Source organism: Rhinolophus sinicus, chromosome 1 (assembly GCF_057876585.1).
Source record: "Rhinolophus sinicus isolate RSI-liver-muscle chromosome 1, RSI-T2T, whole genome shotgun sequence".
Lineage (NCBI taxonomy): Eukaryota > Metazoa > Chordata > Mammalia > Chiroptera > Rhinolophidae > Rhinolophus > Rhinolophus sinicus.
In genome coordinates, this window is record NC_142501.1 from 207,587,880 (window position 1) to 207,601,802 (window position 13,923).

A 13,923-nucleotide genomic window follows, 5' to 3' on the forward strand; every position below is an offset into this window, starting at 1 on the left:
TTGTTTTCTTAAAAAAAGAAAAAAAGAAGCTCACTCTGAATTCAGCCCCACTGAATTTAGGCCAATGTCATGAAATAGAACAAAGGAAATAGAAGAGGCCCAGATTGCTCAGACTAGGAAACTCACCTGGTACATAGATGCTAATGAAATCCTCCAAAGAACTATGAACTTTCGATTTGTTATTATTACAATGACATTGCAAATTGCTCCGTGATGTTAATTTGTCAGGGTGATGTAGACGGGTTTTATTTTGAAAACTAAAGTTCACTTTATGTTTTTGGAAAGCTTTTCTAAACATACTAAACTATAATTGCGATATATGCATTTTTCCCCCCACATGTGGCTCTCATAATCCCTTTTGTGCTTGAAAGGAAATTTTTTTCGTATTTCTGAATGCATTTATAGGGGACCTGATATCATACCAGGAGTGAACATTTTGTAAAAGGCTTGCAAATCGCGGGCAGCCACATTCTTTCCAGTGCCCCTAGAGGTCTTACTACCCGATAGCTGTGACATCAGAGCCCTCAATGCCGAAGCATCCCATTTGTATTAGGTGGGTGCAGAAGTAAATGCGGTTTTTGCAATTGTTTTTAACCTTTTAAACTGCAGTGACTTTTGCACCAACCTAATAGCTAGACACTCGTACATAGTCTGCTGAGTAAGAAGGAGGAGAAAAGCCCACTTGGTTTGGTTCAGGTGTACCCTCCAGAGCCAGTGAGAAGATTGTAAGCTCCCCCAGCATGGCTCCATCCTACTTCCCAGGTTCCCGGAACCCCTGAACCCCAGCAGCTGCCTTTCCCCATCCAGGCACAACCACCCTTCCAAAATACACATGACATTCTGTAGCTTGCATTTAGAACGTTGTAGGACATTCTGAGACTTCACCTCAGTAAATAAAAAAAGGACAATTGAGAAGATTTGCCAAGGGGAAATCTTATGACAGAATCCTTTAGCATTTTTAAGTAAAAAATCATGAGGGATTGTTGGAGGGGAAGAGAATTCACATAGAATTCAGAAATATTTTCTCTCTGATTTCTTACTCTCTTGTCATAAACATTTTAAAGACGAGAATAAACACAGTGGGATAATTTGTTAAACCAAAACTTCTTCAAAAGGAAGATGCTAAATGCTCTTGAGTTTCTGGGTGAAATAGAAACGAACACATATTCCAGCTCCTTTCAGCATTTCCCACAACTGCCAGAATATGGAAATTACCTTTCTTTTTTTCTTTCTGCCTTCAAGACTTAGCAGATTATCCATAAACAACCTTTTCTATTGTATGTTTAGGTCGAAAATTCAGGCTCAAGAGCAAATGAAGACATTCACAGCAAATCTCATGACAAAGAAGGTAAATTAGTGAATTTCATAGCAGTAATTTTCATAGTAATTGTAATTACCATTTGTTCAGTGCCTTCTATGTGCCAGGCCCTGTGCTAATTACTTCCACATTTTCTCTCGTTTAATGAATGTGATCCGTTTAATGAATGTGATCCGTAATGCTAGTGTTAACAGCATGACATCTGTAGTTGAGGAAGGGCAGGCAGTGGGGAGGCCTGGTAGCTTGCTCAGGGCCATGCAGCTTATAAGTGGTGCCTTGCCTTAAATAGCTACTAGAACTTTGCCGGTAACCTTGCAGTGGGCTCAATCCAGTGTGAATACAAAATGTTTAGTCCCCTGCACTTGTACAGTAGGCATTCTGTGCTAACTTCTGACAGGAAGTCTCAATTTGATACACCTCAGAGACACCACAATTACCATATTTTGCTGTGTATAATGTGCTCCCGTGTATAATGCACACCCATGGTTTTGGCCCAAACTTTCAGGTGAAAAAGATCGTTTTAATTTTTTAATCCAAATTTTTATTTGTTTATACTTAAGTATTTGTATTTTGTATTGTAAAGGAAGATTAGTATTTATTTTTTAACATGGTACAAGAAATTTTATGTAACAAATAATTAAAAAACACAAGAACAGATACAAGGTGCAAGAAATTTTATGCACCGGTAACAAATTTGCAATGTTTACGCATCATAGAAGGCCAAGAACTCGTCGTCCTCCTCCTCCTCGTTGCAAGTTCATCCTAAGCTCAACAAAACTGATTATCATATTCCAGGGTATTTTGCATATGAATATCATTATTGATTTCTAGAGTTACACTTTTAACTCATAACCATAAATAAAAGAATTAAAAATATTTATATAGATACGGAATTAGTACTACCCAGGTATAATGTGCACCCTTAGTTTTCCCTCACAAATTTGGGCAAAAACAGTATGCATTATACACAGCAAAATACAGTATGTAGGTCTTTTCCCAGGGGTCAGGCCTCATTCCTTGCAACCCTGGAGGCTGCCAACGCCTGGAGGATAATTCTCTGCTCACATAGAGAATAGAATTTTGTTTATTCCTACTGATTTTTTTGATTCCCTATTCCAAGAATGGGGAAATAGGTCTTAATCCCCTGTAGAGTTATTTTTATAATGTGTTACACCATACCTACCTTTGTCATATCTTAAAATTTAGTATACTTGCTTCAGATGCTTTTTTTAAAGTGTTAACAGATACAGTTGAACCCACATTATACCCTTCCTTAATGCCAGTCTCTTTTCCTTTTATCTACTCCAAAGGGAACCACTATTCTGCATTTGCTATATATATCCATATAAACAATGCGTGGCATTATGTTGCATGCTTTAGGAAGAGGGCATCACATTACAGAAACCGTCTCTAACCGTATTTGTTTATTGAGCGTTTCATTCCCAAATTGTGTTATGTTGACAGTGTATAACTCTAGTTACTTTATTTCAATTGCCATTTAATATTCCATTGTGTGAATATACCAGTTATTCTTGTTTGTTTATTTTGTTGATGGACATTTTAGTTTTTTGCAACTTTCCTCACTTACAAAGAAGGTTGCCATGTGTGATCTTGTACCTATTTCCCAGTGCATATGTAGTGTACCTATAACTCCAGGTGTGGAATTGCTGGGTTGATAGGCACCTCTTCAACTTTACTGAACGTGCCAACTTGTCCCCAGGTGGTGTACCAGTTGTCACTCCATGCGTTCTCCCATATTTGACTATGGTATTGAATGTTTCATACTTGTTACTGCTCTGCCACACGAGCTGGGTGGAAATGCTGCCAAGTCTGCTGTGTCGAGTCCACCGACCCTCTTGCTCCTTGAGCCTAGTTACTCACGTCTAGAAATGGAATTCCTGGGACTTACCTGACATCATTGTCGTGAGGGTCCAGTCGCCGTCATTTGTAAAGTGTTCTTCCCCCGCTACATGCACCCCTAAAATAAGTATTGGAATGAGTAAATATTTAAGGGTTTTTTTTCCTTTTTTTTATTTATTACTCAGAGATCTCCAATGGTAGAAAAGACAACACAGAAGCTGTCAGAGGTCACAGTGTTGAAGCAAATCCTAAGGAGGTGGGTTTTCATAAGAAAATCAAGATTTCATATTTTATAGATAGTGTTTTTACCTGCGCACAAAGGCTTTACTTCTTTGTATATATTAAAAATAAAATGGAATTGTTCAGAGTTCTCCATGTCACTTTTATCTGTTTATGCTCCTATAATGTTTAGGTAATTTGACAGTTCCCAGGATTATTTGGACATGTCCATGTTGTACAGTCAAGAATGTTTTTTCATGTACTGCCTTTCATCAACCCTTTAATGGGCCATTATGAGAGGAGAAAAACACCACCAGTTTATTTGTGACATGCCATCAATTGTAAGACACAAGTTTGACTTCAGAGATGGTAAAACGAGAAATATTTTTTTAAAAAACGTATTTTAGAATTGTTGAAATGTAATATGTAACCAAAAACAGATTTGCATATTTTCTATGCGTTTACATTCAAATCCCCCCCAAAAAAAGACTTAAGCCAAGAAAATGAGTCTAATCGAAATCTAGATGCCAAAAGTAGTATTCTAGAATTTTTTAAAATGTATATAAAAATTTATTCCAAAGGCTATAAGCTAATATAATGTGCCGTCATTTCAGTAGATTTGGATCCAAATTCTATTGCCTTTTGGATCCAAATTCTATTGCCTAACACACAGTCATTCTTAATTCCAGGTTGAAGAGGAAGAAAGACATATGCCTAAAAGAAAAAGAAAGAAGCATTACCCCTCTTCAGATGATGAACTGGGTATTTAGAATATTTATCTTTCTGTTTTAGCCACCTTTGGGAAACATTATTTTCACATATAGTGGGCCAATAACAGAAAATTCTAGAGGGTAGTACAGTTGACCCATGATCAACATGACCACCTGCACAGTCAAAAATTCAAGTGTAATTTAAATCGGCCCTCCACATACACCAATTCCCAACTGAGGATCAAAACCACAGTTGACCCTTGAACAATGAGGGTTTGAACTGCACAGGTCCGCTTACATGCAGATTTTTAAAAATCAAGCCCACGTTGTTCAGGAATCAATTGTAATTGTTTGCTTTGCAGCTCTAGAGTCTAGTTTGTTTCCAGACTGGCTTAACACCTCCAGGGCCTTTTCTGGACTTGACCTAGAAAGTAGGTTGTTTCTTGGGGAAGACCCAACCGCTGAAACTCACACAAACCCAAGCTCCCTCTGTCACCTGTGCCTGGGATCCAGCCAGGTGCCACCAAGTTCCTTATTTGAGATCATAATAAACGGCCAGCAGGGCTAGTGAAGCACTGCAGGAAAGGGGCATTTAATAGCCCCTCTGTGCTGCACTGTTCACTTCCCTGCGGTCTGCACAGTGCCATCCAGTCGAATGTGCTGCAGCGATGGAAAAGCTCTCGGCCAGTCGCTGCCAGCCAGGTGTGACAGTTGAGCACCTGAATGTGGTCAGTGTAAAGGAAAGACTGAATTTTTCATTGTATTTAATTTTAGTTAATTTAAATTTCAGTAGACACATGTGGTTAGTAGCTACCATATTGGGCAGTGCAGAGACTTTTATACTTGAATACCTGAGACAAAGCACAAATTCAATAAATACTTATTAAATAGCATGTGAGAAAGAATGGATAGTTAAATACTTTTCTTTTTTGGTGAGGAACATGTAATTATTTTATAATTATTGAGTTTATACTATGCCTAGGTATTATCCATGGTACTTTTTACCCATTCACAATAACTATGTGAGTTAGGTATTATCACCATCTTAAAAGAAAATGGGATCCTGAGAGATTGTGACTTTATCTCCACCAAGTATGTCTGAATCCTAGCCAAGCCCATGGTCTTAATCACTAAGCTGTACCCTTAGGTTACTTGTTCAGGAAGTTAGTGTGTCTCTGGGACCCTGCCCTTTCCGTAGAACCTGCTGTTTAGTTGCTGTCACTTGAGTATTTGTGTATTTTTTATATTATATGTATGTATATATTTTTATATGTATTTGTGTATTTTATATATATGTGTGTGTATATATATATATATATGTGTGTGTGTATATATATGTGTGTGTATATATATATATATACACACACATATATATATATTTTAGGCTTTATCAGGGCCAAGGCTCAAATCACATGCCATTTTAAGTACATTTAGAATAACTTTGGCTTCACTGTATCACAAACCTAAGAAAGAAGTCTCAAACTGTCTTAAAATAGAACTGTGCATTTCATTTTTCATTTAGCTTTATTCCTTTGTGGTTCTGTCCAAACTGATTTACAGATGATAATCCAGATGTCCTGGATTCCAGAATAGAAACCGCACAGAGGCCGTGTTCTGAAACTGAGCCACAAGATACAAAGGTATTCTTTCCCCATATTAATTTTAAATTCAGTAGGTAACCTGATTATATCATTGTGAATACTAATAATATTGTTTTAGTATCCCTTTTATTTTATGTATCTCTTATAATAATCACTATATTATAAAAGTTGTATGTTTTTTAGGCCTCAAAAAAAAACCAAATGTTGTACTTTATAATTTTATACTGTAAGATTATATTTTATCACAGTTTAGATATAATCAGTGCTTAGCTTTTTATTCAAACATAATATTGACTTCCTTAGGTTTCTAGGTGTTTTCTTCCAAAGTGTAGTATGCTGTATTACCGATATACTTATCACCACAACAGGGAAATACAGTGACACATATTATTTTAAAATGTTAATATTCCTCCATCTCTCTGCCTTACCTCCTACCCCTAAAAATATGTATAGTCCAGGGATGGGCCTTATACATTACCTTTCTCTCCTGTGATTTATTTCCATCTTAAGACTCGGGGAAGTGGCTTATAGATTTTTATTTCTGCCCCTGCCTTCTCCTGTTCTAGGCCTGACTTTCTCCAGTTGCTGGTAGATACCTCTTCTTGGATGTTCTTCCATTTCTTAGACTCAGTACTTCTCATTGTCTATTCCCAACTAGCTCCGTCACCTTGTTTTCTCTTTCCCTAATTTATTTTTTTCCACCTTGTTCCAAAAGTATTTAAGTCGGCTTATAAAACTATATGCAGCTGACTTCCAGCTCACTAAAACCAATTCAAAGTCTGTTTTTCTCCTAATAAGTGATAAAATAAATAAAAAGTAGTAAAAGAGTTTTAACAACCAAAGAGTGAAAGTAACATATGGTCATGAATGTCAGTTGGTTGTAGCCAAAGAAAGAGGCGGGCTTTTCAATTTTAAGGCCGTACTCCATGTCCAGTTCTGAGATTGTGCTCCTAGGTTTGGAGAGAAGCATTATGGGAGGTCATCTTTTTATTTCCCCTTCAATTTTGTGTAAGTTTTTTTAATGTTAAATTTACATAAACTATCCTAGTAATAATGTTCAGTAAAAAATCACATACATAGATAATATTTTCAGTATTTTAAAACAGTACGTTTAATGTATATATTTTTGTCAGCATATTATGTTAGTATTATAGTGTAAACATTTTAGTATTTCAAGCTCAAAACTTTTTTGCAACCAAGGTGAATAATTTGACCATTGGGGGATCGTTGCTGTGAATCAGCCCAGCCGGATACCCAGAAATTCTCTTTAGTACTTCGCTTTATTCCTTCCCCCAGTTCTCCTACACCACCCAACAAAGGAAATAATCTGTTGCAAGTTCCTCTCTTCCTTTGAGGTTTCTCACTAAAAGACAAAGTCCAGGGTGAGAGAGAAGAATGATTTCCAATTTTCAGGGGGGAAAAATGAATGGTCTTGTTGCTTTGTAGTTGGACCTTATCTCATGCTTCTCTGCCTTCAGAATTTATCTTTTCTATACTCTTACCAGCAGCAGCAATAGTTACTTTGTTAAAACAGTTTCCAACAGACTATTCTAAGAGACCACTGGGAGATTGTTTTTGAAATAGAAAGGACAGCTCTGGAAGGATAAATGCAGGCAGTTTGAAAAAGAGGCTTCTTGTCTTGTTCAACTTCCATATAGGAAGAGAACTCTGGAGATTTGGAAGAATTCTCTAAAACAAGTCCTAACACAAACAGCACTGCTTCCAGGACCCTGGAGGACAAAGGTGAGTACTGCATCTGCTGAGGTAAATTGTTCTGAGGGCACATGAATCCTTCACACGGCCGGCCGGCGTCTCTCGCCAGCCCTCACCAACTAAAGCTGCATTTCCTCCCTTGCCTTCCCTTCATGACACAGCCACACATGTGCTTAGTATTCGTAGGGTTTGGGTGTCATTTCTCATTTGGATCGTAGGCGACCCAAAGTGTGCTGCTTGCCAGTTAACCAGACTCCAGCTCCTTGACTCGGTGGCACAGGCCTGAGAGTGGGGTGCGTGTGTGTGTGCGCGCGCGTAGGTCACCTTGGGGGTGTCCCAGCGTGAGGCAGTGACACTGCTCTGCGTTTCTGCAGATGATTGTAGCAGCAGTGAAGCTGCTGGCGAAAAAACAGAGCAGAATGACGACGACAACATCAAATCTCAGGAGGTAAGGAAAGTTTTTGTATTTATTCAGATTTATTTAAGGACTAAAAGCAAAGATAATGCGTTAAATGCCATTCCCTCAAGTTTTTCTTAAGTACTTTTGAAAGCATTGAAGGAGCTCTTTTTTTTTTTTTTTTTAAGTGCAGTGGACGCCATTTCATACAGCGCATTTTATTAGTCTAGTTCTAGTTAATTTTGTTCTCTTCATCTTCATTTCATCCAAACATTTGTATGAAACCTCCATCTGTCTCGGCCAGAGCTGTACGTCTGTGGCCACCCCAGGTTTCTGACCTGGCAGCTTAGCACAGACAAGCCAGGTACCAGTTCAGGTCAGAGATGGGAGTGTGAGGTGGGGTGCTGCACCCTGGAATCCGGACAGAATGAAATGGGCCGCAGTCGGGCCTGCAGAGGGCCTGCACGGAGTGCCACCAGGGACCCAATTTCGTGAGGCATAGGCAGGGGTTCCTGGGAGGTGGCAGGGAAACGGACCCCCAACCTGCCTGCTGTTAGCCCATTCAGCTTTGCAGAGAGCCCAGGGGGCACAGAAGTGCAGTGGCCTGGGATAGGCTCATAAAGATCTTCTAGGAAACCATTGCCAAGTTTACCTGCCTTGATACAAATTTTCAATAGTTCTTTCTACTCTCTCGTACTCAGAGGCCCCCTTTATTCTTTACAAGGGATAACGTTTGGTGACAGGTGACTTAGACTGAACCTACATTTAAATGGGCACACGTGTTTATTACAGCATTGGAAGCTCACACTTGCTGAGCGCTTACTTGCATCACCTCGTTATCCCAGAATCTGCACGACTCTGAATTTATCCTGTTTTGTCAGTATTTGAGGTGAGGGCACTGTACTGAGGGAAATGCAGCACTACGCCCAAGGCCATATATATATTTGTCAAGGGACAAAGCTGGGACTTGAGACCTCTTAGGACGGAACTCTAAGTCTCATTTTGAGAAAATGAGATAACCTTTGTATAATAGAGGATAAAACTTTTTCATTGCTGCTTTTTTTAAACTTTCCTCCTTAGGAAGATCAGCCGGTAATTATTAAAAGGAAAAGAGGAAGACCTCGTAAACACCCTGTAGAAACATCATTAAAAATGAGTAGGTATTTGGTGTGTTTTCAGTTCACACACAAAGAATTTTTCAAGTGATTTTCTAAAAGAGGTTTATTTTTGCTTTTTTTAGAAGAAGACTGTAAAACAGATACTGGCATTAGCACTGTAAGTAATTACAAACGATGACAGCTCTTCAGATATTTGCTCTTGACCTAGGAGGGTACACTGCAATATCTAGTATTTTGAACTTTATTTCTTTAAGTATTTAAAAAGCTTTGAAAGACTTTCTGAAAACCTTTCAAATAACGTCTTCATGTAAGCATAATTATATTAGTTGTGTGTTCTTCATTCTGATTCCTTCCTCACTTAGAAGTTTCTAGGGACTTACCTTCTTGGGGTCACACTCAATGAAAATATAGAAATTTGCTGTGTTATATGGTTTTTAGATAGTGGCTTCTTCATGGAAGCTCCTAATGTGTCTCACCATCTTACTACTTCCTGTGACATTCCATTTGTAATAAACTGTGCCCTGATTTCAGTGCAGGAAAGTCCTCAGTGATACTTTATCTTTTTAAACATTCTTTTTTTTTTTTTTACCCTGAAGCATATACCCCACAAAATCATTGTACCAAGACTTCATTGCATAGGTTTCAATGACAGCATTGTGAGAGGGACAGACATAGGTCCACTGACCTCACAAAAGCAAATGAGATTCCAGCCTCCACTCTGCCACCTACTCCCTACTCCCGGATCTGTCACACTGGGCCTATCACGTGACTCCGCTGGGACTCCATTTCCTTGGGTACAAAATGGTACAACAATACCTGCAGTGCTTATCTCATAGAACCATTCATTATAAGACAACAAACCCAAAGCAGCACATGTGGCAACGGGTTTGCTGGGCTTGGAGAACTTCAGTAGTGGGCTATGCTGCGTCTCTCCCCCCAGGGCTCCTGGCCTGGCAGCGCAGTGGAGGGAGGGGCTGTGGTTGCCCCAATGGAAGCACAGGCATCAGTAATTTACTGCAGAAAACAGGATCCAAATATGCTGCCTACATAATGAATAAAGGTCCTAATCCTTGTGTGCAGTAGGGATTGACTTTCTGTGTGATGATGACAAACTGCTGACTTCAATTTTTTGTTCATTTGTTTAAATTCAGGTAGAACAGTCTCCACCTGGTGGCAAGCTGAAAGTCGTGCAGACAGGTGTGTGTGACAGGAAGGGCAGGGAGGCTGCTGCGGGGTACCCTTTACAGTCATTGTTGCTCGCTGAAGTGGGCAGCCCCCCTGGTAAGAGCAGTTGTCCTCGTAGCCACTAGAGGCCGTGTCTGGTAGCTTTTCCGGTCATCTGAGCCACTCTCGGTCTTAGAAGTCAGGGAAGCTTTCCAAGAGGAGGGTGAAGGCAAGAAAAAGCAAAATAGGCACTTTGCCCTGTACAAACTCTAATTTACTGGGTATGTGTGAGGGAGAAATAGGTCAGCCTGGGAACCAGGCTTTTATCAAGAAGACAGGAATTCAGCTCAAGACCCCATTGTTCTCAGGAGAAGAAGCATTTTGAAAGCAGCCTGTGTAGCATGCAAAGCCAGGATGCAAGAGAGAAAATTGTTTCAAGGATGTTGTCCTCATTGCAAAATGTTGATAAAGATTAGCTCTGGATGGTAGGATGACGGAAATATTCCTTGTTACTTGTTACTGTTGCCTTCATTTATCAGAGTTTTTACAGTGTGTGTATATTTATTTCACAGTTTAAAATCTTTTACATAAAATCAAGAAGAGCCATTGGTGGGTTTTGAAGGATTGACATAGGCAAAAAGATGAATGTGACAGCTTTTTGGATCAAATAAATAGCATGGTCAGATCAGGAAAGGACATATTCTGATCACCAAGGTCAAGCAAATGTAGAATTTAACAATTTCTCCCTGTTTAACTATTTGTGATCTTGTGATCATACCTCAGTTTTTCTTACCTCTTGTAAGATTAAGGTTTGTTTGGTTTCATAGGAGAAGATTTTGCTTATGTTTGGTTTTTAACCAATTATTCCCAATATTATATTTTAAATCCATACAACCAGAATTTTTGTAACTTGAATGCCCTTTAAAGACTCTAAACTATGTGATTATGTTTGGGGTGGTCGTTTAGCAGCAGTAGTTTCCTGAATCTGGGTAATGATGACCTGTCTTTAACCAGCTTAAGACAGATCCTTGTTTTTCAGCCTTTTTCTTGGTTCAGCCTTTCAGTCTACGTTGTATATTGAACTTGGAGAAAAGGGGCAACAGCTACAGTCTGATCACTAATAAGAAGTACCTGTGGGTTGTTGGGTGTCTTACCCCATAACTTTAGCTATTTGAAAGTAGTGCGTTGAACTAAACCTCATTTTCTTACCAAGATGTGTTCTCAGAAAAGTCTGACCTCTACAGAAAGCAAATACATAAAGAATAGGCATACACAACCTAACACAGGCTGATCGTAGACACTTTTTTAGTTACGATAGCGGAAGTATTTGGAGTCAAAAGAACTTCTGAGTTATGTGACTCTGAACAAATTGCTTAAATCAAGTTACTGGAGCCCCATTTTTCCTAACTGTAAAATGGGACTGATACATTTGCAGAGCTACATGGAGATTTCATTGAAGTCTGCAGTCCTGACCTGACTCTCCCGCGAGGTCCCCTTTCTCCTCCCTTTCTGGGTTGAGAACAGTGAGTTGTACCACAGTGCACTAATTGGCACTGGTACATTCAAAAGCAACAGGCCAGACTGTTGACATTTAATTTGACACTAATAAAGTAGTAATGCAGACATTTCCGTTTTTTTAAAGAGGAATCCAGTAAAGAAGCAAGTACCCTGCAAGAAAGAAGTGTAAGCAATGTAAGTGTTAATTTTCTTATCGAGAAATACGTCCTTTAGAAATAAACTCAGTCAGTACTCAGGGGGCAGCCCTTTCAAATTTAATTTTACTGCTTCTAGGATGATGGGGAAGAAAAAGCAGTGGCAAGTGTGCGTCGGAGAGGAAGGAAACCCAAGCGTTCGCTCGCTCTGTCCGATGATGCTGGTAAGTTCTCAGCAGGTTCTTGATTACAGGGCTTGGTCATTTCAAAATCACCCTTTTAAGAGTTTTTCTTTGGATGAGGAAAAATTCAGTGGGGTACAGCTAGTATTAATATCACATAAATACGTGTGAAATGGCTCTAATCCCGTGTCAGAAGTGGTACGTCCCAGATGCTTTTCTGAGTCCATGTGAATTTTTCCTGAATGCTGGCTGTGAACTGCCTAAGTAAACTCTCCCAAATGTGTTTGAGATTAAGTTAAACAGTTGTGAATTGCAAGTGCAGAAAGGAGGAGGAAATGGAAAACCACTTCTTCTGCCTCCAAGTCCCTAAGACCCTACGGTCCAAACTCCACGACTCTCGCCTTTGGAAGTATCTTGGGAATTGTACAATCCAGGTGTTACCCTTCTATTTGAACAGAATCCTCAGAACCAGAAAGGAAACGCCAGAAATCCATTTCTGAAACAACTGAAGACAAGAAGGAGCAGGAGTCTGAGGAGGACGAGGATGAGGAGGAGGAGGAGGAGCCCTCAGGGGCCACGACGCGGGCCGCCAGCCGCTCGGAGGCTCAGAGGTAACGGGCGCCGGCTCCCCACCAGCTTCGGGTGGCACGGGACTCTGTTCAGGACCCGCTCGTGCCTCGGTAGAAGCTGTTTCTTCTCATTTTATCTTCAGCAGAGAGCACGTGCTCTCAGCCCTCTTGACATTTCGGTTCTTGGAGAACCTGTTTTCCGTCTGAAACCATTATGGAAGATCACGTCAGAATCTTTGCTGGGCTGTAGATACCTGTTCGGTGGAACCTGTTCAGTTCCTTTACAAATGTGATGAAGCAGGAGTAGACGTCTCTGACACTGTGTGTGCTGAGCACGTGGGGCCCTGCGAGCTCCGTGCCTCACTCCCGTGAGAGAAGAAGCCGGCCCAGCCGGCCCTGTTGGAAGGCATGTCTGAGCAGCGCCCTGTAAGAGGGTGGTCGCTGGAAATTACCCACAGGCGACCACTGTTAACTTACATAACTGGTAATTTTATGTTTCCCAAACCCTAGTGTAGTCAGGAGCCTCTGGAAAAAAAGAGTACCGTGGTCAAGTGAGTTTGGGGAATGCGGTGAGCTCTCTCTCCCTAAGTCACAGGGTTAATTACAGTGTGAAGGGCTTGGCAGAGCCCTAAAGGAAAGGAACCTGTTACGCTTTGTCTAAGCAAACATAACCACCCCCACCCGTGTCATGAGACCTGTTAACGTCAGGCAGTGTTTCTTTCCCCACGGCACATTTTGAGAAATGTTGCATCACTCAACAGTTAATAACTTTCTAGAGCAAGAATAGTTTCCATTTTTAATGGATTCACGGGCTATTAATCATGGTATCATCTTCTGTATTTTCCTTATCCAAGATTAATCAAAAAGTCCAGGAACGTTTTCTTCAAGAGTATGACTTTCCTCACACCTGTCACTAGTGTAAGACTAATAGTGTCCTATATTTACATAAAGACTTACAGTCAGCCTATTTCTGATCCCTCCAAACTTGCATATTATTAGCCATTCATGCAATGGTTTCATTTTTCAAAGAATCCAATTTTCAAGCTGAAAGACTTAAGGCGCTCATATGGCTGAAAGGAAGGTGGTGGACTCGTATTTGTTCTTCAGGAGGGGCTGCTCAGACAAATAGAAGTCACAGAATCCAGATTCAGCCGACAGGAGAGGGTGGGGGTGCTGGAGCGCAGCGTCCCTGCATTCGGGTACAGAACACCCCACCTGCACCACCACCACCCTCGTAAATAGTCGTGGGAAGATCGCCCACCTCACAAAGTTCCACAGGCCTCTAGGCATCGTCAAGTCAAGTGAGTGGCTTAAAGGAGCTCTCAGGTTTGCCTTTGAAAATGCATTCTTCAGCACCCTTCCTTAGTGAACGTGAAACCTTTGGATTTACAGATGGATTCTTATCTCTTTAGTTCCGATT

General features: G+C 40.3%; 1 protein-coding gene across 2 annotated transcripts in view; it reads left to right on the forward strand.

Moving 5' to 3' along the window:
* Positions 1-13,923, forward strand: part of BOD1L1 (biorientation of chromosomes in cell division 1 like 1) — a 51,608-nt gene that overhangs the window by 33,024 nt on the left and 4,661 nt on the right. For both annotated transcript variants that reach the window (XM_074321440.2, XM_074321445.2), the window contains exons 14-25: positions 1,288-1,348; positions 3,364-3,434; positions 4,087-4,159; positions 5,668-5,747; positions 7,367-7,451; positions 7,796-7,869; positions 8,899-8,974; positions 9,059-9,093; positions 10,088-10,133; positions 11,743-11,792; positions 11,892-11,976; positions 12,392-12,545. In XM_074321440.2, coding sequence (XP_074177541.2) covers positions 1,288-1,348; positions 3,364-3,434; positions 4,087-4,159; positions 5,668-5,747; positions 7,367-7,451; positions 7,796-7,869; positions 8,899-8,974; positions 9,059-9,093; positions 10,088-10,133; positions 11,743-11,792; positions 11,892-11,976; positions 12,392-12,545 — 890 coding nt within the window. The remainder of the gene's footprint in view (positions 1-1,287; positions 1,349-3,363; positions 3,435-4,086; positions 4,160-5,667; positions 5,748-7,366; positions 7,452-7,795; positions 7,870-8,898; positions 8,975-9,058; positions 9,094-10,087; positions 10,134-11,742; positions 11,793-11,891; positions 11,977-12,391; positions 12,546-13,923) is intronic.